This window comes from Vicia villosa, linkage group LG4, assembly GCF_029867415.1.
Source record: "Vicia villosa cultivar HV-30 ecotype Madison, WI linkage group LG4, Vvil1.0, whole genome shotgun sequence".
In the NCBI taxonomy this organism is placed as follows: domain Eukaryota; kingdom Viridiplantae; phylum Streptophyta; class Magnoliopsida; order Fabales; family Fabaceae; genus Vicia; species Vicia villosa.
The window spans coordinates 157,426,191-157,449,581 of record NC_081183.1 but is presented as its reverse complement, the minus strand read 5'-3'; the positions used below and the strand labels follow the sequence as shown (position 1 = coordinate 157,449,581).

The 23,391-nt window shown below is 34.7% G+C and overlaps 3 protein-coding genes and 1 pseudogene across 5 annotated transcripts; 1 reads left to right on the top strand and 3 right to left on the bottom strand.

Annotated features, from left to right (window-relative positions):
- Positions 1–420: 420 nt before the first annotated feature.
- LOC131598168 (F-box/LRR-repeat protein 3-like) lies at positions 421–3,924 on the bottom strand. Its single transcript, XM_058870795.1, has 2 exons — positions 3,761–3,924; positions 421–1,669 (listed from the first exon to the last, which is right to left on the bottom strand). The coding sequence occupies exons 1-2, from the start codon at positions 3,922–3,924 to the stop codon at positions 421–423; spliced, it is 1,413 nt and encodes a 470-aa protein (XP_058726778.1).
- Positions 3,925–5,393: 1,469 nt separating this feature from the next.
- On the bottom strand, positions 5,394–7,336 carry LOC131598167 (uncharacterized; annotated as a pseudogene).
- A 651-nt stretch (positions 7,337–7,987) lies between these two features.
- LOC131600067 (tRNase Z TRZ1) lies at positions 7,988–11,257 on the top strand. 2 transcript variants are annotated; one of them, XR_009282990.1, is made up of 8 exons: positions 7,988–8,384; positions 8,505–8,667; positions 8,750–8,820; positions 9,642–9,737; positions 9,928–10,041; positions 10,374–10,401; positions 10,515–10,589; positions 10,920–10,982. XR_009282990.1 is itself a non-coding variant. In XM_058872298.1 (8 exons), the coding sequence occupies exons 1-8, from the start codon at positions 7,989–7,991 to the stop codon at positions 10,992–10,994; spliced, it is 1,059 nt and encodes a 352-aa protein (XP_058728281.1). In that variant the 5' UTR covers position 7,988; the 3' UTR covers positions 10,995–11,257. The 2 variants fall into 2 exon arrangements, 1 of the variants encoding a protein (XP_058728281.1); XM_058872298.1 differs by having other exon boundaries at positions 10,333–10,401; positions 10,920–11,257.
- A 5,553-nt stretch (positions 11,258–16,810) lies between these two features.
- LOC131595670 (RNA demethylase ALKBH10B) lies at positions 16,811–23,022 on the bottom strand. 2 transcript variants are annotated; one of them, XM_058868094.1, is made up of 8 exons: positions 22,234–23,022; positions 21,469–21,594; positions 20,988–21,085; positions 20,771–20,888; positions 19,574–19,696; positions 19,303–19,415; positions 19,042–19,196; positions 16,811–17,771 (listed from the first exon to the last, which is right to left on the bottom strand). In XM_058868094.1, exons 1-8 carry the CDS (start codon positions 22,805–22,807, stop codon positions 17,081–17,083), a joined length of 1,998 nt encoding a protein of 665 aa, XP_058724077.1. In that variant the 5' UTR covers positions 22,808–23,022; the 3' UTR covers positions 16,811–17,080. The 2 variants fall into 2 exon arrangements, with proteins under 2 accessions (XP_058724077.1, XP_058724078.1); XM_058868095.1 differs by having other exon boundaries at positions 21,469–21,591; positions 22,234–23,021.
- Positions 23,023–23,391: the final 369 nt, after the last annotated feature.

Genomic DNA, 23,391 nt, shown 5'->3' with positions numbered 1-23,391 from the left:
GATTAACCTCATATTATCGTTTTCACACTTATCAAGTTATGTATTTGTTTATCTAACATACATGGTTGTTCCAATATTGAAAAGATGCATTATTATCTAGCATAAAACATCCACACAGTCAACCACCACCAGATTGTATTCAGGCCAAATCAATTACAAGTGTTCGTTATGAATGGACATTTGATATTTTTAACCATTTAGTAATACTCATACACCAAATTCGTTGGTGGCGTATATAAAGATATAGCTTAACTATAACCAATGCAGAATGGTGGTAGTCTATATATATGATTAATAAAGACTAATTATTTACTATTTAACAATACTATACAATACAATCAAATAGCAAGAATATTCTTAAAAACTAGAAACTCTCAAATCACAATCTGCAATGGTAAATTAAAAAATAAAAATGCAATTCTATAACAATAATTGCTTTGACGGAAGAATTGGGACAACACCATCAACTGTAATTTCATCATAACCTCTCAAATCAATCTCCTTCAGTTGTGTGCAGTGTTCCATGATGCGCATCACTCCCTTTTTGGTGACATAACTGCAATTTGACAGTAATAGTTGCAAAAGTCCACAACAACTTTTTGAGATCTGATAGAGTGTTTTATCATTAACATTTGTATCTGACAAGTTCAACACCTCCAAGTGGGGAACTACAAAGTTCATTTTAAGTCGTCTCACTTTATTACAGTAGGCCAAATTTAAATGTCTAATCATAGAACATCTACTTAAAACTTGACAAATACTTTTTTCAGATATGTCATAGCAATAACTTAAATCAAGATGCTGCAAATTGGGGAAAATGGAAGCCAACAATATGATGTTTTTATTTTCTATAAAGCAATTGCGAGCCAAACATAGAAACTTTAAGTGAGGGTTCACGTCAAAATCCTTCGAAGAATCAAAACTCTCTCCACTATCTCTTCCAATGCGTTCCATTGTAATCTCAGTGAGTGAACGACAGTTCCTAATAAGTGCAAACAACGCTGATTTTGAAAGATTCAAACAATTACAAAGTTTTATAGAGACCAAACCACCAAGAAACAAAGATAACTCGTGAATATGACCGTCCTTTAAGAAATCAGCTTGATGTAAATCCAAATGTTGTATCTCCGGACACTTGGATAACAAACAATAAATTCCATCATAACTATAGCCGGTACAATTATTGAGAACAAAGTTCTTCAAAGGAAGTTGTTCCGCTGCAATAGAGTAGAGCAAATCATCTGAGATATGCGAATAACAAAACTTGAGAATATTCAAACCCTTCAAAGTTTTGAAGGAATCAATGTAGTGTGAAGTAACGCAGTTTGCATCCTTTAGCTCAATACTAAAAATTGATAAAGATTTCAATGTTGGTCTGTCACGGAGAGCCAAAGCAATGGTTGGGTCGAGATGACTAGAGCCAAAGCAAAGGTGAAGGGAATTAAGGTTGGGGAATCTATGGAAGAAACGAGGGAGAATATGGGATGGATGATCGGAAATAGTGACGGAGAATGTAAGTCGGTTGGTGATGGAGAGAAACTGTTTTGAGACGAGGGATAGAGAATTAAAGTCGCGGTTGTGTTTGTTTGCAGTTTCACCTTTGCCACAGTTGATGAGAAATTTGAAGACATGCTCCCAACAATCATCAGATTTGATGCAAGTTTTCTTCCTTTTTCATATATTTCATATCGAAGACGTAGATGAATGATGGAATATGAGTTTTGTGTGGCCACTGGTTTGTTGAGGTTAATATGAAACAAACATAAATTAGGTTTCGTTGGGATTATATACAAAATAAAAAACCACCACTACCGAATTTTGTGCTTTCTAGTTTCTATCCAATTTTTTTTATTCATAAAATAATGTTCAATTTTTTTTTTTTTTTTTTTTTTGCTATTCGCACCGGTGTCGACCCACCACAGGTGGGCCACTAATCCGGCTCGTGCGGAGAGGCACGCGCACTGGCCAAGCAAGATTGTTCCGCCTGGGAATCGAACTCGGTATTCCCCGAGTACGTCCTTGGACGGGGCTCCTTGCCAATGGAGCTCAACCGCTTGGTTTAATGTTCAATTTAAAATAGGTTACTTTTTTAAATATTTATTGTATTGAATAAAAAAAGTAGTATAAATAAATTGGAGAAATCCTTGCATCAAAACTAACTTAAATCCTAATATTAATTTTCAAAAAAAAACTTAAATCCTAATATTTAGGAACAACCAAAAAGGAGAGAGAAAATTTAAATTTATTTAAAATTTAATTTCGTACTGACAACATGGGGTGGTTGTGATAATGGAGGAGAGAGACAATTTTATTTTTATTATTTAATTAATAAAAAAATTGTGATTAGTTATGTGTAAATCCAAGTGTTATGATTGTGTCCATCTAAATATTTTCCAATAAATTGTGGATGAGGATTGGGAAAATTCGGATCAAGGATCCTCTCGTTTTGTATCTCTATAGCCATTGCTTCAGCTGCAATCTTGACCCTTGAGATCTCTTTAATGCTACTTTGTTATTTTAAATTTTTTCCTTTAAAAATTTATGGTGGTTGGATTTGCAACATAGTGAGTGGCATAACAAAAAGCGCAGGAGATGATCCATGCGCGGAAAAATTCTTATGTAGATACGGACATAAAAAATTCTCTTACACACAACCAATCACAAAGTTTTAATTAATTTAAAAAACAAATACAAGATTTTCTCTCTTCTTCATAATCACAACCACCAATTAATCCAAATAAAAAAGAAATTAAAAATTAAATAAATTAAAATTTTACTTTTTTTTATTGGTTGTTCCTAAGACTATGAATTTATTGTTGTTTCCATGCAAGAATTTCTCGAGATTGTACCGAAAAAATTGTGGGCAAGCTAAGGTTTCATTCAGGGACGGAGCTAGAAAATTTGAACAGTGGGGGCAATATTATATATAAACTTAGGATTATTTTACCTTTTTTTTTTAAATTAAGAAAACAAAATAAGAGTTTGAAATAATTTATTAATCACTAATATTATACTTTACATCTAAATTTAATAAATAGATATGCAAAATTTTAGTGCAAAAAATTGTACATGTATACTTTAAAAAAATAAACTAGGGATAAGAAAAAAAATAGAATAGTATATATGATATTAATGATATGTTTTTTTTTATAAAAAAAATAATAATTAACCACAAAGAAAGGATTGGAGAAATATATGACTTTAGTGGTATTATTAATTTGTAGTGTTCTGATTATATATTACACGGGAAACATTTGGTAGTGCTACAAAGAAATCAAGATTAAGTGCATTAGGAACATAGAGTGGTATTCCAAAGAATCAAAATTAAGTGGGGGCACATGCCTGGTTTCATTTTAGGGAAAACAAATATAAAAAACTTAATATTTTAAAAAACGGTTTTAAAAAATCTATTTTCAAAAATACAAAAAAAAATTATTTTTTTAAAGTTGAAACAAACACACTCATAATTCATCTTTTGTTGATAAAAAAAAGAAACATATAAAAAGTTTTACCCTAAGTTGAACCCTAAAACCGAATTCTTCAATATGAACAGGAAGAAAAGTGGTGTCAAAGTTTCACAAGAATTGCTTCCACCTGATTATTATTCCGACGGCCGGCATAGATATCATGAGACCCGCCCACTATTACTACGAAAAAATGACTTACCTGATGATTGTTGGGAACTTATTTTTCAAATTTTTAAACATTGTCGAAAAACGTCACTCTTTCAAGTCTCTCTCACTCGTATCAAAACAATTGCCCTCCATCACCAACCGTTTTCATTTCTCTCTCACTATCTATCAACCAACCCTCAATTTCCTCCCACTCCTCCTTCAAAGGTTTACCAACCTCACTTCCCTTGACTTCTCGTCGGTCTCTTGCAACCTCAACAAACTTCTCTCCCCCAAGTTTCTTATTTTCCATTGAATATTACATAGCTCAATCTCTCCGACCAACCCAACTTTCCCGCCAATGGCTTGAGAACTTTCTCTCAAAATATTAAAACCATGGTATTTGTTCCTCATTGCAGATTGTTTCCCATTACTACAAATGCTTGACCTAAGTAACACTAAGACGTTCGCACTTAGTCCAGTACTCTTCTAGAGTGATGCTACATCGTATTTTCTTTGAATTTTCCAAATTGGAGGTGTTGGACTTATCCCATACAATAGTGGAGTGGAGGATGAAGAACTTTATATAATCTCAGAGTCTTGCCGTGGGCTTTTGCAACTGTCGATGAATATTTGTCTACTGGTTAAAAAAACTGTACACAATTAAGAGAGATTGATATAAATGATTGTCATAAAGTGCAACCTAGCGTAGTTGCCTCAATGGTATTTTCAAGGCTATCATTGAGAAAAATTAACAGTGCCACCTGGTTGTATTTTGAATGACACAGAGAAGAAACTTTTCGAGCTTCAAGGATGCCTTGTTTGCTAGCTGTTATGAAATGTAAGACGTTTTTGTGATTAACTTCTTTGAGAAATTTCCATTTATATGTAATGTAAGAAATCCAGTGTTATAAGTATGGACATGATTTGAAATCAAGAACAACACCGAATTCTGAACTGAACTAATTGACCATTGAATTATGTAGATATATGTGGATTCAACTGCCTTCTTTAGTAGGAATCTGAAAAATAACAATTTATCAATCAAGCTTGATTTCTATCTTCATTCAAATTGCATGGTTTGAACATTTTGCCATGGTTTTGTGTTGATATTATTATTTAAGTTGAATAGCTGATTATCCTATTATGTATTTTGATAACACTTAGCTGCTAAAGAGCTTCACAAATTTGATAAAAATAGAGATTATTAATTATACATGACCCGACACAATTATAGACCACCATCCAATTTGGCCTCCTCACTTCCACAACTTGAATTTGGTTAGAAGTTTAGCACATGTAGGCAGTTGTGTTCTGCAAAAGTCTCCGTCGGAATGTTTTTTCTTTAGATGGTGTGTGTAGGTTCGAATTTAACAGACTTACAATGGTGATGTGATCAAACTTGTAAACCAAAATGTGGAACTACTTATAGAACTAATGATCAAAATGTGCATCTGAACAAATGAATCTGTTAGTCTGTTTACAGTATCAAATTCTCTTATAACATTTGCTACTATCGCTGCAATTGACTCTCATTAGAATATTCTGATTGACTAAAATTTTATTAACATCAGAATAAAGGTATTACATCATGACTGTAGTAACAAACTATAACCAAATGAGTTTATCCAAAAAATATATAATTTAAGAGAAACAATAAATTAAAATTGCATATAACATTGAACAATCATCATGGAAAGATTTACGAGCATAAACATAACATTTTTTGAAGTGATTTCTCAAATAAGTAAATTTAAAAACATAAAACATTTTAAATTTAAGTTAAGAACTGTTTAATAATACTAACAAAGAAGGCATCCATGACTCTAAGAGTTCCCTCTCTCCATCATTGAAACGATAACGTGGTGGAACAATTATCTTTCTCAATGTTGGCCTTGAAAATATCATTAAGTCAAACAACCTTAGAATGCACTTTTTGACAGTCTTTCAAATTAATCTCTCTTAGTTGGATACAGTTTTCTGCCACATGTTTCGCTCCCGTATTTGAGACATGATTACAATTTTCAAGTGACAGTTGCAAAAGCCCGGGACAACTCTTTGAGATCACATGGAGTTTTGCATTATTATCTTCTGTGTGTGACAAGTTCAACACCTCTAATTTAGGAGCTTCAAAGTTCATTCCAAGTAACTTCACTTTTAAACAATGAGCTAAGTTCAAATGCCTAATTTAACAATATCTCTTTAAAACTTCACAAATACCTTCAGATATCTTATTGCAATATTTTAAATCAAGTAGTTGCAAATTGGGAAAGATGGAAGAAAACATTACAATGCTTTCATCAGTTAACCAAGTATTGCCAGCCAAACATAGAGACTCTAATTGAGGACTTACAATCATTAAAGAATTAGAATTATCCACACTCTCTTCCCGCAGTTACAGATAAGGGTATTTCATTTTGATATAACTAAGTGAAGGACAGTTTCTAAGGATGGCAAACAAATTTGAACAATTGTTTGTTTTGTTGGTAAAATGCAAAGACATGAATTTTGGTCTCTCACATAAAGCAAAAACCATATCGGCGTTGGTAATGTTAAAACAATCAAATATGATGGTCTCTTCGAGAAACTTACAGTTGTTGAACAAGTGGAAATGACATTCGTAGGTCATGTAACGATGAGTAGAGAGATTAATCTTGCGGAGTTTGGAAAGTGCCAAAGAAATAGTCTTAATCCCATCAATGAAGCTATTTTGATCGTGGAATATTGCAATTCTACCTAGATCAAGTTCTTCGAGTGAAGGAAAACAATCCACAATGAGTAAGATGTCAGAGGTCTTAACAGAATCCATATTGGAACAATTGAGAGATGTCAAAGTTGTAATATTTTGGGAGAAAACTCGCAACCCATCTGTGGGAATGAAGACTTGGCCGGAGAGATCGAGAGATGTGAGTTTCAAAGGAAAACGAGAGATTTGATGAAGAAACGTGTTGCGATCACCGTTGAAGGCATTGGGATCACGGTAGAAGCTACGCTTGAGGGTGAGGGCTGTGATATTAGGAAATCTTTAGAATAGAAGAGAGATGAAAGGGAGTGTTTTTGAGCCGATGACTAAAGAGAATCGAAGACGGTTGGTGATGGAGAGGAACTGCTTGGAAACAATGGAGAGAGATTAGGTTTAGTCTTAGTCAAAATAAAGTGTCACCTGACTATTTTTTTTAATGGGTAATGCTAATGTGTGCCCTAAGGGCACATGTTAAGAACTAAATGTAGAAATGTTTTTCTTGGAAATTGTGCACTGCTTTTATTAAATATTTAAAATTTATTTATTTATTTATTTATTTATTTATTTTTTCAATACAAAGTTTCTATTTATAGGTATCTTAACATATGCCCTTAGGGCACATGTTAGCATTATCCTTTTTTAATTTATCTGAAAATTTATAAATCCATCAATTTATTCTTGAAATGATTAATTTTTACAATTTTATTATTGATCCAAATATTTTTATATAAATAAAAAATATTATTGCTGATTCAAATATTTTTAAACAAAGTCATTTTAATAAACGGGACTAAGTTTACTATTGATTTAAATATTTTTATAAATAATGTCAAAACAAAAATAATATTTATTACTTTTATATACTAAAAATATATTTTTTATTCAAATAATTTTACACACGAAAAAAATTATAGGCACTGGTTTATTATCTCTTTAAAAATAATAAACTACTTTGATTCAACAATTTTGTCTTTTTTTCCATTATTTATTATTATTATTTACATTTTATAAGCAAATGCACATACCCAACAAATTTTGATCAAATCATAACTTATTATTTGTTTAAAACACAAAATTAAAATATTATAATGGAAACATGAAGTTACATATCAAAATATTAAATAATAATAAAATAATTTTACTATTGATTCAAATATTTTTTTTAAATAATATAAAAAAATATTTATTTACAAAAATATTATATTGTTAAGTCAAATACTTTTATATATGGAAAGAATTATAGATACCAATTTATATATATATATATATATATATCTTTAAAAAATGATAAACTTTTTAATTTCATTTATTTTTATTATATTTATGAAACAAATGCACGTGCATAACAACACTCATGCAAACGCCCCGATATTCATCCCTTTAGTATTCAACAGCGATATACACATTTAACTTTTTCTTTTATAGATTACTATCAACAAATTTTTTAAATAATTATTTAATAGATTTAAATTTATTATATTATTATTTATTTTATAATTAAATAATTTATTTAAAATTTACATTTATATTTAAATAAAATTTATACCATATTAAATAAAATTTACATATTTTTTGCTAGTTACACTTACGCATAGAAATAATAAATAAATAAATAAAATAAGAGACATTAAATTATGATACGAGGAAACCGCACTCTCTTGTCAACTATCAACACCCTTTGCGGCCACGATTGTCGCCACGGCATAACTGCAACTCACCGTCACCGGAGATCACATCGCAGTATAGCTCCCCTCCTCACCGCCATTCCTCGATTCTTTTCCACTCCATTCCACTCCCATCTTCAATTATTATTAATGGAGCATGGAACTGAGCATTCAACAGAGTCTTGTTCAAAGAAATCAAAGGGTTTGAACATTGGAGAATACCAAATTGAGGGTTTATCCATTGGAGGCCATGAAACTTGCATCATTGTTCCTAAGTTTAATGTAGCTTTCGATATTGGTCGGTGCCCACCTCGTGCTGTTTCTCAAGACTTTCTTTTGATCTCCCATGCTCACATGGATCACATTGTTAGTTACTTACTCTCTTTATTTCATTCCTAATGCTAATGCTAACATTTTGGATGAATTGAAAGTGTTGCTGAATTAGTTTGTTGCTGAAGTTTATGATGTATGTTAACCTTTCGACAGGGAGGATTACCGATGTATGTGGCGACACGAGGTTTATACCGAATGAAGCCGCCGACAATTATTGTACCAATTTCAGTAAAAGAGGATGTGGAGAAACTCTTTGAGATTCACAGGAAAATGGACCAATCTGAGCTTAAGCACAATCTCATAGGCTTGGATGTAGGTAATTGGTTCTCTCTTTTACATTGAAACTTCATAGTTTTTTCCATTATGTATGGTTGTTTCTAATTCATGGTTCACTGCAGGAGAAGAATTTTCTCTGAGAAATGATCTTAAAGTTAAAGCTTTTCGGACTTATCATGTAATACCCAGCCAGGTAACGATTCAATTTTTCTACAGACTAGGGTCGTGTTTGATTTGAATGGATTGTGGTGGTTTTTGAAAATGATTGTTATAAATTAGTTTCTTAAATTGTTTCGGTCTTACTATTTCCTTTATTTTTTATACTGTTGTCAAACATCGGCAGTATAGCGCTATGGCATAACAGATTTGAACAACCGCTGGTGTTCCATGATACGCTATTTAGGACAAATTGTTGCCAAATAGAAGCATTATAGCATGACATAATTTGAATGAAGACCACACTGTTTTTTTTAAGGCCACGTGAACTTTCAAGAAACACCCTAGTAGGGTCATTGAATATCGGCCATGGCAGCACTATGGCAGATATAAGTGGCGATTTATGGGATCACCGCATAGTAAATATCAGCCGATATTGCGAGTTTTTCCACCATAATCCGCTATGACGGTGCAACCAAGTGTCTTGTATGGCGGGATTTTGGTTCCCTGCCATCTGTCATAGACAACATTGCACCCTAAGGAATGACTTTTAAGCTTTTATGGATGTAAAAGATATAAACTATAAAGGACCGGACCTTTATTTTCAGTTAAACTCATACTCTTATCCTAAAATTTATACCCATATGTTTATACTAAACATTTAGTTTTGTAATTTTGGATATCGAAAGCAGATTTAATATGATATTCAACAAACACCCTTTTAATATGCCATATGCTGCATCTTTTATCGCATTTGCTCACAACACAACAAATTTCAATTAAATCCAACAGCATCCTTATCATGACGGTTGAAACAGCACATATGGGACCTAACTGTTATGCATTTTTTTTTGGCAGGGTTATATACTTTACTCTGTAAGAAATAAACTTAAACCAGAGTATATTGGTCTTTCTGGAAATGAAATTAAGAATTTGAAGTCATCTGGAGTGGAGGTCAGTCTTAAGTACTGTATGTATTAGTCAATGATTTGACAAATTTATATCTAGCCATCTTAATTTTTTGTATGTTTAAACCAGTTTTAAAACTTTTCAGTTGGTAGTTAGAACTTAGAGATTCATGTAGTCCATCTTCTATATCTTTTAGTTTCGTTACGCATGCTCAACCAAACTGGGTTTTTGGCAGATAACAAACACTTTGGCAGAACCAGAGATTGCTTTCACTGGAGACACCACATCAGATTTCGTAAGTGATGAAAATAACACTGATGTCTTGCGGGCGAAAGTTCTTGTTTTGGAGGTAATCTACTTTGTCCAATACTTTTGAGGCTATGAATTAATGATATTTAAGCCTATATGTACAAATAAATCTAGAATATCTGCTATTATTCACGTCCATATGGCCTTCAAATTTAAATTTCAGACTCAAATGGAATTTTTAATTGATTTTCTTGATAGTTGTTTCTTTTTCTGGGTGATTCACATGTTAATGAACCGGTCCTAGTGTTTCCCGTTTATGATTTACGTTGATGGTTGATGTTATGGTTTCACAGTTTACCCTCAATCTTATTTTTCTCCATTATTTATATAGTGCACCTTTCTTAACAATTCAATAACTGTGGAACATGCCAGGGATTATGGACACACTCATTTGTCTGAGGTATGTTACCTTCTGCAATTAATAGCACACAATTTCATGCAAATCAATCTCAATACTTTTATTTACCATGTGTTTATATTTATTTGTTTATTCCTTCTCATTTTCTTCGTCAGATAATAAACTATGCTGATAGGTTACAGAACAAAGCAGTCCTTTTGATTCACTTTTCAGCTCGTTATACAGTAGAGGTATGACATTATTGTTTTTGCCTATTGAAACCAGAAACTTGGTTTTAGTAAGTGCCTGTGTGCACTGCACTCATAAGATCGGAGTTGATTGCTGAGAATCTAATGACTTGTGGATTTCGGTAAAATGGATTTAAAACAAAATCTCAGAATGTGAACTGTTTGATTTTCGTCCAACGACTCCAATCTCATGACTCTGAATTGAAATCCTTTCCTTATTTCAAGCAAATAGAAAAAACTAATCACTTGTTGCTTTTTGCTCAATATTAGTTTTTGCCAGTTACGATTTTTTATTGAGATGCTGATGAACTGTTTTGTGCTTGTGATAATCAGGAAATTCAACTAGCTGTAAGTGCATTGCCACCGTCATTATCCGGACGCACTTTTGCGCTTACTGAAGGTTTTTAACAAGAAGTTGGAACTTTGATTGAACACATACATGAATGGAGTTTGATTTTTCTCCTCCATCATTGTTGGCAAATATGGAAACAGTGGAATGAAAGGATGAATATACTGATGTACTCTTCAATTACCTAGTCTTTTCATTTATCAGGCTATTTGTTGTAATTTTTATCTAGTAACTAATAACTTTTGATTCGTTTAGTGAAGTTAAAGAAAAAGATGTTTGAATGATCCACTTTTACATATTATTAGCTTATGTAGTTCTTGCATGGAGTGCTTTTTTCTACTTACCATCAGTGAATAGTGTTCTAACCCTACATTAAACAACCAACAACATTGACATAAAGAATCTTTGATGCACTCAACTTCTCTATCTGTCTTTAGACATTGATTCAATAAGAACTTAAAATGATTCACCAATACAGTACTTACATCCTTACATTTTCAACCTAGTTTTTCTGGGAGTTATAATTTTCTAGCATTTCTATTCATGTGATCCACATGTCACTCCACATTTTCAGTTGTCAACCACTTCTCTTATTTAAGAGGGAAAGTGCATCATTTCTCAAGTATTCCAACTCATTATCATTCTCACATCACTTTTCATTCTCATACAAACTTAAGCATTGTAGTTCTAACCTTGCAGGTCAGCTCCCTCTCCACCGCATTAGAATCTCATGTCACTGTAGCAAGCTTTGCCTCCTCGTTTTGCGATCGACTCTGGTTCCACTACGAAACATTGGCTCTGTATGTGGAAATCAACTTCTAATTCCTACAAATTTCAACAATTAGGTCTCCTACATTAGAAGTCCAAATCTCCTCCATTCGAAATACAGATCTTTGTTCCCGGTCACTTTCTCCAAATTCAACCTCCTCTCAAACAAATCTCCTTCGAATTCATTAACAATGGTAGCTTCCAATGACAAGTTGTGTCGTTGTTGGAGAAGCACCCAAAGATCCACCTCCTCTTCCTTAAAGACTAAATGATCAAGTCTTGATAACGTCTCCATATGTTCCTTCGCAGCAAGATCCTGCCCAACCTGGGGAAAGTCAGGGAGTATTCCACTCCTTTTCGTTCCTTGGATATGCGCCACAATTTCACTAGGGCGGGCCTTCGTTTAGACCTCCATTATTACGTGCAATGCTTGGACAAGAAATGATCCCTAATTTTCAACTACTACAAGCTACCTTTGTTGTGCATGGAGTTAGTGATGCGTTGAATAGTATTAACAACATGGTGTAGCAGCAAAAATCTCAGGCCTTAGCGGAGAGATTATTCAAGATTGAAGAGATCCTACAACACGCATATTCGAGGAACAATATCGTGCAAGAAGTGGCTTCATGAAAGAACCAAGCCGCTAGCTCTGAACCAATACCAATTCGAGCGGAAACGTGTCGATAAGAGATCTAGAAGTTGTCGAGCCCGCGTCGACACCATAAACACTAGCCATTTCCCTTAATCCTGCATGGGGAAGAGAGAGCCATACATCTCTAGAAGTTTGTCGTCCTCAGAAGAGAGAAAAATATGAAGAAGATTCTCCAATTTAGGAGCGAAAGAGAAATCTTATATCCGCATGCATTCTGGATAGTAGGATTTCAAGGTCACTGAAGAAGTCATTAAAGCTCCACAGTTATGACTGGACCGATGGTCAGGGGTCTGGACGAGCACTCGAACACATAGATGATCTAGATTACTACCACACCCACGGGAATGTAAAGCGCAAACTCTTTACATTAACTTCAGTTGGGTCAATGATGGTTTGGTTCAAATCCCTTCCTGATGAGAGCATAGATTCCTAGAACGATCTATGTGAAGCCTTCACCGTCTGAAAAAGGTAACTCACAACCATGGTTGTGTTTAGTTGGATCAAATAAGTTAAAAAAAGAAACCCTATGTGTGTACATCAACTGTTTATCCAAAATGGTAGTAGCCGTGGAGGGATCAGATGAAAGTTTAAAGTTTTAGATCAATGAAAAGAGCATGAGGCGTGGCTTTATGTTCAAGGAGAAACTAGGGCGTAAAGAGATCCATAACCGGAAAGACTTGTTGAGTGGACAAGCCTTACATCAACAACGAAGAAAATTCTTGGCCATGGGGATCAACCGAGGACCAAGGAACACTTGATCTATAAGGCCATTAGAGAAAGCTGATAGGCATCCTAAAGAAGAAAGAGAGCGCGGACCCAGCTCAAGATTGTATGCTTATACTTTCCTCAATAATTTGCAGGAGAGATTTTGAAAAGAATGCGTGAACACAAAGTTCAAACAAGTCGATATCAGGAACTCATATTTGGTCAGAGAATCTTCTAGGACAAATAAATCCAAGTACTGTCATTTCTAAACCACGACCACAACATGAACAATTCCATCCAATTCAAGGATGAAATTTATGGACTTATTAGTAAGGGACGACTAGCCAAGTACACTAGTGATAAAGAGAGACCTGAAGAAGAAACAATCCCCAAGAAAACAATTGAGGTTGTTGTCAAGGCCAAAGGAAAAGAAACCAACAGTAGGGAACCCGAATGGCACAAAGGGAAGTGTCAGTACATCACTTCCATCATCGGTGGGGCTCCGAGGGAGAGAAATCCCTCCAAGGGACATTGAAAAGGAAGAATGTTGAGTTAATGGCCATTAGAAAGAAAGACGAAAACACTCGACCAAGGGACCAGACAGACCAATCCTGGGTCCCAAGCAAGATTTTTCCCTTGATGATAATGACTATAATCACAACTATGTGTCTCGTGTACTTGTTGATCGTTGCAGCTCCTATGACATCATGTGCTCAAATCTCTTTGAGAAGTTAAAGGGTCCAACCTACAGGCTTTCAGCGATACAATTACTTGACCTTGGGGATTCATTGAGATGATTGTCACTTTGGGAGAAGGATGGGACACCAGATTAATTGATTCTCAATTTTGGCAGCCCCTTGTAGGGGCGTCTAGAACTGCATCCCAGGAAAGAACCTCGCAACAACCTTAGACGTAGTGGCATTCCCAGTCCACCTTAAACTGCAGTACCACAATGTCCACGACAAGCTGGTAATAACAAGCGTTTACCTTTCTAAGAAGAAGATGATCTATAAGGCTTTGCAACAGGATCAAAAGGATATAGAAGGCAAAGCCTTAAAGATCTATAAGGCTTTGCAACAGGACCAAAAGTATGGAGACGACAAAGCCAGGAAGATCAACGTAGTCTCCCTGGTAAGGAATTTTCATAATATGGCTATTTGACCTCATAAGGATAAGGCAGATAGTCTTTGTCGAACGAATGTCAGTGGTTGATCTGAGGGAAGTCATAGTCAACCACCACGTCCCCCGTGGCTAATAAGCTGGGGCTATCCCACCTAGTTATCTTAATTCAATTCTTTTGGAGAAGTTACAACGAATTACTATAATATATTATGATGTTCAATTAAATAAAGAATAAATTTCTATTAAACAATCTCCTTTCCTTGTGATTATAAAAGATAACGATGAGTTTGAGGTACGACCAAAGGGATCAAAGCCACATCACAAAGGCTTAGGGTTGATGTGATTAATGTCATAAGCGTATGAGTCATAAACGCCAGAGGCGTATGAGTCATAAATTCCAGAGGCGTATGATGAAAATAATTAAATCTACAAGATGCCAATGCACATACACAAATAAAGCAAGTCACAAAGTAGTGAATACTAACTCACCCTTCTCTTGGTAACTAGCCTCTCTAGAGGCAGTGGTGAGTTTGACACTCGTAAACCTTGAATCAGGTTTTTATCAAAATCATGGAAAGAGTATAAACCTTTGCCGGACACGGTCCTTAGAGACGTCCAATAAACTTTAAGCACAACCTTGGAGAAAAAGTTGTGTCCCAAAAAATAAAATCGGGGCTACAAGCAATACTACGAAAACAGGTAAAAATATGGGTAAGTAACAACCTGAATTGCACATTGCATAATAAGAAATACAAATATTACTTATCAAATTTACAAATGTCAGATACGAACACGTCGGGAAAAAAAAAGAAGAGACGACTATTCCACCAAGGATACCACCTTCCCATATTCGATAGCTTGATTAAGATGAACTTGGTCTTGAGAGACTAGCACAGTAGGATAAAAGAGCTCCACTTACTTCAAGGCACTTTCAAAGGCGTCCTCAACAACTGAGTAACTTTCATCTATCGACTTGGCCAATTCCTTAAATAGAGCAAGACTCTTGAGGCGCATATCACGGAGGTCGTCCACATCCTTTTCTTGACAATCTTGAGACTCTTTCATAGATTTTTCTAGCTCTTGTATCCTTTTTTGGGAAGGATCCAAAGACCATATTTCCTTGTTTGAGCTGAAGTCAAAATCTCAATATTCTCCAACACTTCCAATACAAATAGTTTCACATTCACGACTAGAGTGTCGAGATATTCAAAATGCTCCACAGCGGCCTCCATAGCCAAAAACGAATCAGAAGCCCCTTAGATTTCCGCTAAATACCGATTGTTCTCAACAGTAAGGGCATTTACCCAATCTCAACAGGAAGACTTCACTCTGCACGACATTTACGAAAATCAGGACAGTTGATGCCGACGGGTATGATAAGTCAAATCTACCAACATCTTTTAAAAAATTTAAAATTTTCAATTCAATACACCCTAATATGACAGCTATATACGTGCATATTTGGTTTGGCTTTTGGAAACGCTAAAAGCAATTCTAGATGTGTAGAATCAATTTTGGGTGATTTTAAGATGTTTGGTAAGACAAAAGTAGAATTGATTTTGTCTCCGGAATTGATTCTACTTAAAGCTAGAATTGGTAGCTTCTGCCTCCAGAATTGATTCTAGATGATTTTTATATTGTAATTTATTATTCAACTCACTTTAACATAAATGTATCCAAACATAAATCAATTTTGCTAAACTCAATTCTGATAAAATCAATTCTACTAAACTTAATTATGCTAGAATCAATTATGTTCATTGTCAATCCAAACACACCCTACACCAAATATGCTTCTTTTTTTTCTTTCACTTCTGAATTACATCAAATACATATGTGAGCTTCGCGCCCGTGCTTAAATGTTCGATGCTAAAGGCGTCACCTCTGCCATGGTCTCTAGCTATAAACATAGTAGATTTGGTTCAGGTTCTCTCTAATGCATACTTTTTGAATCGTCGTGGCTTAGTCTCTTAGTATGTCACTATTAGAAAGATCAGAAATTGCCTTCTTTGTAAATAAAAGTTAGCCAATTCACTAACATGCAGTCTCAAAGGCTCAGTTAACCTTGGTCTCATGCAAATCCAGCTCCTAGCACTTCTTTATTTTACCTGTAAACTCAACATCTTACTTTTGCCGAATGTGAAAGCATGGTGTTAGCCACTGCAGAACTGATGTGAGACAATTTAAGTACTATTTATTTATCCCACAATAGAGTTTTGCACTCTATGTACCAAATACATCGAGTTTGACATTCACTTTGTTAGAGGGAAGATAGGCAAACCAAGATCTCTGTATTCAACATGTTTCCACCATATTCTCTGCGAGTTTCAGTGGATTATAGTTTGCTGTCCGCTCTCTTCAGAAGCCTTTATAAGTGTGAGGGGCATATCAGATTAACTACTCAGTCACTGATTAAGCAATGTTTAACTAGTCTTTTTCACTAACAGTTCAATAAATGAGGTCATTCTATTTTATTGTCTTATCCCATTCTCTCTTCCTCATCAAAGCTCAGAGAAGCTTGTCATAGAATCGACAAGAATCTAACAATGCTTCAAGCTACTAATTTTTTTTTAAATGGTTGAAGCAAACATTACTACATTAAAATCAATAGCAAAATCTGCAAAAGAATTCAGTTATAGAGGCATTTAAATCTGAATTAAGAATGAGTTTTCCCTTACTATAGAAGTTAATATAATATTAATAAGACAACAAAAAAAAGGATGGATCCAACAGAAAGGATTTTGAAAAGAACCAAAATGTTCTACACCCTTCCCTTGCTCTTTCCTTTGCAGTATAATGTTATCTCAAATGTTGCCGCTCTTTACATTTTGATTCAAACTCAAATTAACTTTCTATCTTTTTCCTTTGATGAACCTTTCTTTTCTCTGTAATCTCTCATTAGCTTGAGACAGTTTCTCCATTCTTTTCCTCTTCTTTCTCTATAGTTTGCTCTATAGCTTGTTCGACTTCAGTTCCAGTTGCATTACCATTGCATTCTTGCCTTTGAATATTTTCATCCGTTTTACCTTTTGGTGAACCATTAGTATTGTTATAATTAGATTTCCCGTTTTCCTTTATTGACAATGCTGGAGCTCCAACACCTTGGTTCATTTCAGTTAAGGTACCTTGTGAGTGCTGAGATGAATTAGCAGAGCCAGGTGGAGGAAGGAAGACTCCCGTGCCGGGAACAAGGACTCGAGGAGGAGGATGCCTTGGAGGAGCTGTGGTCCAACCCGTAGAGCCAGGCGGGATCGGCACAGATGTAGCAAATTGCATGGGAGTAGCAACTGGTGCAGGCACAAACAATGGCTGCATGCTGTTAGGAGATGCTTGTAGGGAAGGAGCCGGCAGTACTCCGGTTACATGAACTGCAGAATAATGCTTGGGAGCTAACGCCCGATGACTGATATGGTTTGGAGATCTGGCTGAGTAATGTGATGTTGCCGGCAAAGCATGCCCTTGAGCGTTGATTGGCAGAGACTTTTTTGGTAGATGCTTTGTGAAAGTAACAAGTATGCGTTGTTTTTGAATAGAAGGAATAGCATGTTTGGCAAAATCAGCTGATTTACCTTGCATCACTAGAAGGGATCTACAGTTGCAACAGAGTAAATAATAATAAGCCATAATAATCAGATGTTGAGTTATTCAATCTGAATAAAGAAAAAAATAGGCATTATTATACAGAATAACTATCTGCCATTAATAACCATAACATGTATTTAACTTAACCATTGACCTGCACGAGCATAATGGTACTAGACTTCTAAGCTTACAAGGACACCTAGTATTGAGTAACAGTTGAAAAACTATGCGACAATGATAAATAGTGTCAGTCCTCATATCACATGCCTTATGATTCATGGCAGCAAAAACCCATTGAATACAATTATATAAAAGCATGCCTTTCAAGTTACAAGAGCCAAATTATAAGCACAGTTACATGGTAGGAAACAGATGTATCACTAAGAGAGAAGCTACTAAGAAATAAATACTAACCATAGAAGGGTTGGATTTAGTCTCACATTGCATAGAGATATGACAAGTGTTATGTTTATAATTAGGGGCAATCCTCACCCAACAAGCCGGTTTTGTAGGGATGAGTTAGGCTCAATCCAAATTCTAATTCTAAAACGGTATCAGAGCCTATCTTAAATCCATTGTTGGGCTTCCCACATAGTCCACGCTTCGGGCTCATTGAGCAACAAGCTCACCCCAAATTTTGGAAGGTCCAATTTTTTTTCATTAATAGTAATAGACATACAAAAATATTATAATAAAAACCCAATAAATAAATAAAAAATATGCTATGATAACATACAAAAAATAAGAAGGATCAAAAGTCAAAATAATTATAATTAAATTTATTTGATTAATATATAATTATATTTTTTACGTGTCATTTTTAATTAATATAATTGTTTTTTTTTTAATTTGGGTCCATTTTTTTAATTAGAATAGGGCCTCCGGATTGATTGGGCTGGCCCTGATTGAGGCCCAAGCATGAGGGGGTGTTGGAATTTCCGCCTTAATTGCGGTCCGCTCCTAGTCGCCTTAATTGCGGCATTTGGCTTGCATGAGGGGGTGTGTTGGAATTTCCGCCTTAATTGTGGTCCGCCACCAGTCGCCTTAATTGCGGCATTTGGCTTGCCTTCATTGTAGCCTCCAACACCTTCATTGTGTTGGGTTTGAAGGAGTGGATATTGCTTAGAGATATGACATGTGTTGTGTCTATAATTGGCGGCAATTCTCACCCTACAAGCCGGTTTTGTAGGGATGAGTTAGGCTCAACCCAAATTCTAAAATTGTAAGAAATAATAATAACAACAGCATAAACAACAAATAAGGTTAACAAATATTACCCAGGTGCAAGAGAAAGCTTGACATTGCCCCTATAATTCCCATGGTGATCTGGGACAATTGTCCTCCCGAAAGTCATGTCACATTCAGTCAGGAAAAGCATATAAACAGGCCTTCCAAACCAAGACGGCCAACTGTTTGGCATCGAGTGATCACCCTATAGATAATTGTAATACAGATATCGGGTCACATTAGCAAATTTGATAACATGCCAAATTCCCAATATACTCACCCCTTCCTCATAACAACATACAAGAAGTTACCTCGTTATAGAAATCCACAACGCAAGCATCGGGCTTCACAGTCATCACTTGCGAGGCAGCCATGCGCTCAATGATATCTTGAAACAAGGAAGGCATAGGTTCCACATTCTTATCTGTCAATTCAATTAGTAAAATTTCATGGGTTATTATTAGAGGTAGGGAAAGACAGATAACGTAACTGCAGAGAAAAACACAACTGAACTAGACATATATATGTCTCTCTCTTTCTCTCTGTTTGTATTTGAGTATGTGTGTGAGATAGAAAACCTGCCTTTCAAAGATGCTGTCACATTGTCCACATCTAGTGGTGCATCGGCAACAGGAACACCCAACTGAATCAGCTCTCTTCCATGTCCTCTCATAGGCCTTTTAGAAAACAAATATGTCTGACTTCCTGTTCATAAAAAACATCAGCAACTAGCAATTGTTAAAAATGAAAAAGTACTTTGTACTAGCAAAGGCACTTGTGCTGTAGTTTCTAAAAATAAGTCCTTTATTTCCAAATTCATTTGAAAAATGAAAACTTACATATAATCTCTAATATATTAAATTTTGATTTTAACAAAATTTCCAGAAAGAATGAAATGGATGTAATGGTATGAGTAGATTTATTTTTCTCAGAAATGGCAATTTCATCCTATGGTTTTACTTATAGCAAAAACAAAACTGACAATTTTAGAAACAAAAGGCAGACAAGAGAGAATCCATACATATTCTACAAATGCAGTCGATAAAACAAATTCCAGAATGGCACACTGCTTGAATTAATTATTTTAAGTTTTTATTAACTTTTCTCTAATTAATGTGTATATATAAAAAATAAAAGAGTAAATCAAAGGTCTAGATTTAACAGATGGATGGTTGTGATTAACTAGCTATTAAACAGCATTTTAATGGAAAGATAAATTGGGGTATTAGTTAAAGTCTAGGAATTAATAGGGATGGCTTAAGAGTTTAACTATTGGCACTGGCAGAAGTCCATAAGTTAAAATGGTTGAACTCTTGACTTAGGCTGGGCATGTTTAGATTACTCTATTCTGTTTCCAGAAAGTTTCAAAATCAATGTGGAAGAGAGATTTTAACCTAAAAATAGAAAGAGATAATACATAAAGTTTATTGCAAGAGTCGGAAAATTAACAGTACAGTAAATATTTGACTTGGCATAAGCAAATGTCGAGCTCCCATTCTAAAGATGTTAGTTACTAGTTAGCATCATAGATAATGCTAAGGAATTCCTTTTCATAACTACTCAACTACTTTAACAAAAGCTAGAAAAATAATACATATAGACTATCATTATTCACTGATATGGCCAACATTAAAAATATGTCCGAAGAGCCTATCAAGTATCAAGTGTTTGCCACACACATTGGCCAATGCATAACAATCAGAGAAAAATTATTTAAAAAAAAAACAAAACAAGCAATAAATTCCTCCAATATGAAGACGTAAGACACAATGCACTTACCTTGCAATTGTCCTTTTCTTCCAGCAACCCTCAAATCATTGACCAATGAACCAAGTTTAGAAATTTCATTACTATCAATTAAATCTTCATACAACTTCAGTCCTTCAACCACATTAACCTAAAGATTAAAAACAACATATGCACCATAAAATAGAACATAAAAGATAGAAAAAAAGATGAAAAGGTGACAAAAAAGAAACTATTTACAAGATCCTACCATCTTCCCATCAAACAACTCATTGCTAATATAAGTTTTTCCTGTGGTAGAACCATTCTCACTCTGGTGTTGGTTTTGCATAGAAAGTGAATCATTTTCTGAAAACACATTGTACAAGAGTATCAATATGATGGAAAACATATATCAAACCAGTCTTCACAGAAAACTACGTGTATAAGGTGACCCTGATCCAATAATTAATTACATGGTATACGAAACCTAACAAGGTAGCTTAAGAAACTAGATATTGATATTTATAAAAATAAAAAAAAAAACAGGATATCAGTTTGAAGGTACATATAATGCATGTGACAAATACAGGGAAGATGGTGGACAGAGCCTGAGCATTACTTGCTGTTAGAATCTAAGATGATATAGTATTTACTTTATTCCAAAAATTCCTGTATAAACCTAGCATAGTCTCATGACTTCTAGAATTCAATAATATCATTATCCGAATCATAGTCAACAGGAATAAAACCTCCAGACTTTGATGCACATTCTTCATTTACACTAACGGCTTTACATTCTGCACCGGACAGTGATCCTTGAGAATTCCCGGAGCTCTTCAAAATGACATCAGATTGAGGATTTGTTACAGTATCTGCTAAAGCAGCCAGTAGATGAAAAAAATCAAGATTGCTTCAAGCAAAGAGAAAGTATTCAAAAACTCATAAACTTTGAAATGTTACTAATTTTATCAGGTCAAACGGTCTAAGTCATCTATGTAGATACAGATCAAATATTCACAGTATTATAGTATAATGCACGTCATAATTTTAAATTGCAGTTTGCAACATTACAGTTAAGAGGCCTACAATGATCCCCACAATTGCAGTTCAAAACCATAACACATAAAGTCCAGATCATAAGAAGAATAAATATTAGATAAAGCTGCAAAGAACAATATCACCTAGAAATCCAAGATTAACCATGTTGTAGAATAATCAGTGTTGTCAATTGTGGATTGCATAAAATAAATATTTGTTCAAATTCTGCTATACCATAGCGCTATCGTTGCACATTAACGATTTATTCAAGTTCTCCTATACTAGCGCTATAGCGTCCCCGGAACACCCTATTTGACAACACAATGTATAATGAATATCACAGTTTCAAATAGTGATTTCCAACAGCAACTGTATAACCCTAACATTATGGTATAACGGTCTCCTATTATTAAATCTGTGATCACAACTGCAATTTAAAACTACAAGTCAAATAATCAAAAAGACCCATCATTTACCTTTCTTCTCCTCAGCATTGTCTGAACTCTTATCATCCTTAGTTCCAACCTTGCCACCAGATTTAACTTCTTCACTCTTATCAACTACTTGAGACCCTTTAACAGCGGAATTCGCTTCCCAACGGCGAGACTCTACACTAGAATTACTACCTTCCTTCCCATTACCCGCCTCAAATCTCTGCCATTGCCTAACCTTCCTAAACTCCTTAACAGCCGGCTTAGCCGGCCTCTGCTGCCTCCTCCACGCGACCTGCTGTAAAGCATACCCAACCTCAGAAACCGAATAGTACTGCTGCATAAGAAGCACCTGATTCCAATTAACCCTCCTCTGCTCAATTGCACCCACAACAAAATCATACTCACCACTCTCCCCAACAGCCCGCAAATGCTGAACAAGACAATCTATAATAGCATTCGCAGCGGCAAACTCGCTGCGAAGCCAGTTCATAAACCCGTCTCTCTCATCAACAAACCACTGCTGTGGTTGTGGCCTGTACTGCATCTCACCGCCAGTAACCACCGCCGGAAAATGCTTAATCTCAGGTGTTACCGCATTTCCCATTGGCATTGCCATGAAAACTACCTCACTAACTAGAAATTCACAATTAATCTAGAAAATTCACAATCTACTACTAACAAGTACAGAATTACACGAAAAATGGATGAGAAATTAGGGTTTTTTTTGAAGAGAAGAGTGTGAATTGTGAGATCTGAGAATGGAAATTGAAAAGGAAAGTGTGATGGTTGTTGAGTAATGAGAAGAAAGAAGTTTGGTGGAGAATGAAGATCTAGGGTTAAGATTGTTTTATACGCTTTCTTTTCTTATTATTACTATTTTCATTATCATTTCTAATTTAATTAAGGTAAATTATTCGATAATTTTGAGTTTTGTTGTACTTAATTAAATTAGTTCAAATTTCAAAACATTAACCAATTTACTAATAAGTTGATATGAATGGAGAATAACGAACAAAATGATTATAAATAAAGTCTTTGTCTTTATTTAAATTTATTTAATTTTTAAAAATATACATTTAATACTAATTTCTAAAATTAATTATTAAAATATCATTATAAATTTAGACTTTAGATTGTTGAAAACAAAGGGAAAGGAGAGGACTTTTGTGATTTGAAAATTTTGATTTCACACTAGGATGG

Excerpts from the sequence above, each read along its gene's own strand:
- LOC131598168 (XM_058870795.1), bottom strand. The coding sequence starts at position 3,924 with ATGGAAAATAAGAAACTTGGGGGAGAGAAGTTTGTTGAGGTTGCAAGA. Across the intron at positions 1,670-3,760 it reads AAAACGGTTGGTGATGGAGG|GAAGAAAACTTGCATCAAAT; the intron begins GCAATTGTTTTG and ends TATATGAAAAAG.
- LOC131600067 (XM_058872298.1), top strand. The coding sequence starts at position 7,989 with ATGATACGAGGAAACCGCACTCTCTTGTCAACTATCAACACCCTTTGC. Across the intron at positions 8,668-8,749 it reads TCTCATAGGCTTGGATGTAG|GAGAAGAATTTTCTCTGAGA; the intron begins GTAATTGGTTCT and ends GGTTCACTGCAG. Across the intron at positions 10,042-10,332 it reads CGAAAGTTCTTGTTTTGGAG|TGCACCTTTCTTAACAATTC; the intron begins GTAATCTACTTT and ends TTATTTATATAG.
- LOC131595670 (XM_058868094.1), bottom strand. The coding sequence starts at position 22,807 with ATGGCAATGCCAATGGGAAATGCGGTAACACCTGAGATTAAGCATTTT. Across the intron at positions 21,086-21,468 it reads ATGTGCATCAAAGTCTGGAG|AAAATGATTCACTTTCTATG; the intron begins GTTTTATTCCTG and ends ATGTGTTTTCAG. Across the intron at positions 17,772-19,041 it reads AAGCTTTCTCTTGCACCTGG|ATCCCTTCTAGTGATGCAAG; the intron begins GTAATATTTGTT and ends TTGCAACTGTAG.